The sequence below is a fragment of the Juglans regia genome, chromosome 2, assembly GCF_001411555.2.
Source record: "Juglans regia cultivar Chandler chromosome 2, Walnut 2.0, whole genome shotgun sequence".
In the NCBI taxonomy this organism is placed as follows: Eukaryota; Viridiplantae; Streptophyta; class Magnoliopsida; order Fagales; family Juglandaceae; genus Juglans; species Juglans regia.
In genome coordinates this window covers 37,442,272-37,444,503 of record NC_049902.1, presented here as the reverse complement: position 1 = coordinate 37,444,503, position 2,232 = coordinate 37,442,272, and the positions used below count along the sequence as shown (strand labels likewise).

Below are 2,232 nucleotides of genomic sequence, written 5' to 3'. Positions count from 1 at the left end.
CATATATACAAGTGGACATGCACCAATATGCAGCATGCATGCATCTATAATTTTTTGTTTAACAAATTACGAACATATATATATATATATATATATATATATATAAACTGGCCGGACGTTGCTTATTATAATTTCAGCCCATGATATATATCAGCCAAATTAAACATCAAATTAACGACATAAAACGAGCTATATATATATATATATTATCTGTAACAGTATGTATATATATATATATATATAGCCATGCACATATATTTTATTATTTATTATATATGAAGTAGTACCGCGTACTGTCTGCACAAATAAAAAGGGCACTAATTGAAACTGATCATCGACCGATGAGGACCTGATCATGCTAACATTGGGGATGCAAATATTAATTAATCATGGGAGAGACAATTAATCTGGGTGTTCACATGGTGCGGCAGGGATTTGGATCTTGATCACGGCAGCAGATCAAGCGTTCGCAGTACATGGGACACGGTGGTGGTGGTGGGTATGGACAAGGGCAGGGCACGGGTACAGGCGGCGGCTTGGGCTTCTCCGGCTTTACTTCTTCAATAGTTACTATAGTGGCATAGCAAAGCTTCTTCCTTAGGCAGCAGGTCAAACAAGCAGAATCAACACCTTCGCCAATTACCACCAACTGATCTTTATCTGGCCCTTGAATTCCCACCGATATCACACCTGTCAAGTCATTAATTAATAACCACAACCACGTACGTAAATATTGGCCGCTCTATATATATATAAGCTACTTCTCTGATGAAAATTTATGCCCCTCGATCGATCGTATTGATCGATGTAACTACGTACGTACGTACCTTATAATTATGATGAAAAGTCATGAGTTTGATCAATACGCAGATCATGATCATAGCTAACTTGCTAATAATAATTACCTGATGATGTGGCCGCAATCTTCATGGCCTTGGTTCGGCATTTGTCGGAGGTCATTTGCACCTTTATAACTATCTTTTGCTGCAGTAGTAGTTTGCACGTTGATCAGATTGAAAAATAAAAAGCACATAAACTGTATATATGATGATATATGAAGCCGTATATATATATATATAGAGAGAGAGAGAGAGAGAGAGAGAGAGAGAGAGTGATCTCATATGTGTAGAACAAAAAGAACTAAAACCAAGTTTCAATTCGCTTCATGTATTATTAATGGTTCTGCACATATATATCTAAGAAGGCTTACCTTCATGTTTTAGCTAGCTGGAGGAATTAGCTTCAAGAAGGTAGCGCGCAGATAGCTAGCTAGCGAGAGAAGACAACTGATCTGGATGACGAGCGGCCTAATGATCTCAATATCATTAATTCATATCTATATATAATATATAATATATATCAAACCCGGCCACCACATTCAAGTGGGAATGGTACCAGGCGGCCATGATCTCAAAAGCCCCGATCGTACAATATTAGTGCCAATCTTGTCCACATGTACATACTGCATGCATTATTATTTCTTTTATTAATTAAATAGTACTTATAATAATCAACAGTATATAAAAATAAAGTACTTGTATTAATGACATAATAATTAATCAAATAAATATATATATTTATATGCAGTTATATATATATATATATTATCAAAGCCATATATAAATAATGAATGAAAATTAGTAAAAAAGAAACCAACAAATCCAATGGCTATGAATTAATGATCTTTGACGTAAATATTAGCTAGCTAGATCACCGGCCAGTACTGCTCCTCGATCGGCTCAGAATCTGATGATCTAGTTATTGCAGTATTAATAGATATATATAAATATATATCTATCTATATATAAGCTGAGGAAATTAATTAGAGGGATATATATATAGTAATCCAATGGTAGCCAATTAATTAATTAATTAAGTATCTAGCTAATTAAGCTAGAAGAAAATAAATTCTTATAATATTGAATGGGCTAGCTAGCTTGCTTTCGTATCAAGCCCTTGGAATTAGTTTTAAGGTTGGAGCTGATCATAGACCATGCATGTACATGCAATAATGTTAATTTCATGTGTAGACTTGTCAAGTACTCCTCCATTCACTTTATATAAACAATATTTATTATTTAATTAGATTCTAATAATATTCAATTTTCTTTTTGTTTGTTTCTTAGAACGACGCACTCATTAATTAATTAATAATAATATCATATTATATATATAGCCTGCAGCCTTCCACTTTCCTCAAGTTTTGTTTTGAACAGGTCAATAATGCATGGC

The 2,232-nt window shown here is 33.7% G+C and overlaps 1 protein-coding gene across 1 annotated transcript; it reads right to left on the bottom strand.

Annotated features, from left to right (window-relative positions):
* Window positions 1–227: 227 nt before the first annotated feature.
* Window positions 228–1,321, bottom strand: LOC108983502 (heavy metal-associated isoprenylated plant protein 47-like). The gene is made up of 3 exons (XM_018955148.2): window positions 1,211–1,321; window positions 906–984; window positions 228–690 (listed from the first exon to the last, which is right to left on the bottom strand). The coding sequence occupies exons 1-3, from the start codon at window positions 1,214–1,216 to the stop codon at window positions 416–418; spliced, it is 360 nt and encodes a 119-aa protein (XP_018810693.1). The 5' UTR covers window positions 1,217–1,321; the 3' UTR covers window positions 228–415.
* Window positions 1,322–2,232: the final 911 nt, after the last annotated feature.

Excerpts from the sequence above, each read along its gene's own strand:
- LOC108983502 (XM_018955148.2), bottom strand. Across the intron at positions 691-905 it reads GATTGCGGCCACATCATCAG|GTGTGATATCGGTGGGAATT; the intron begins GTAATTATTATT and ends ATGACTTGACAG.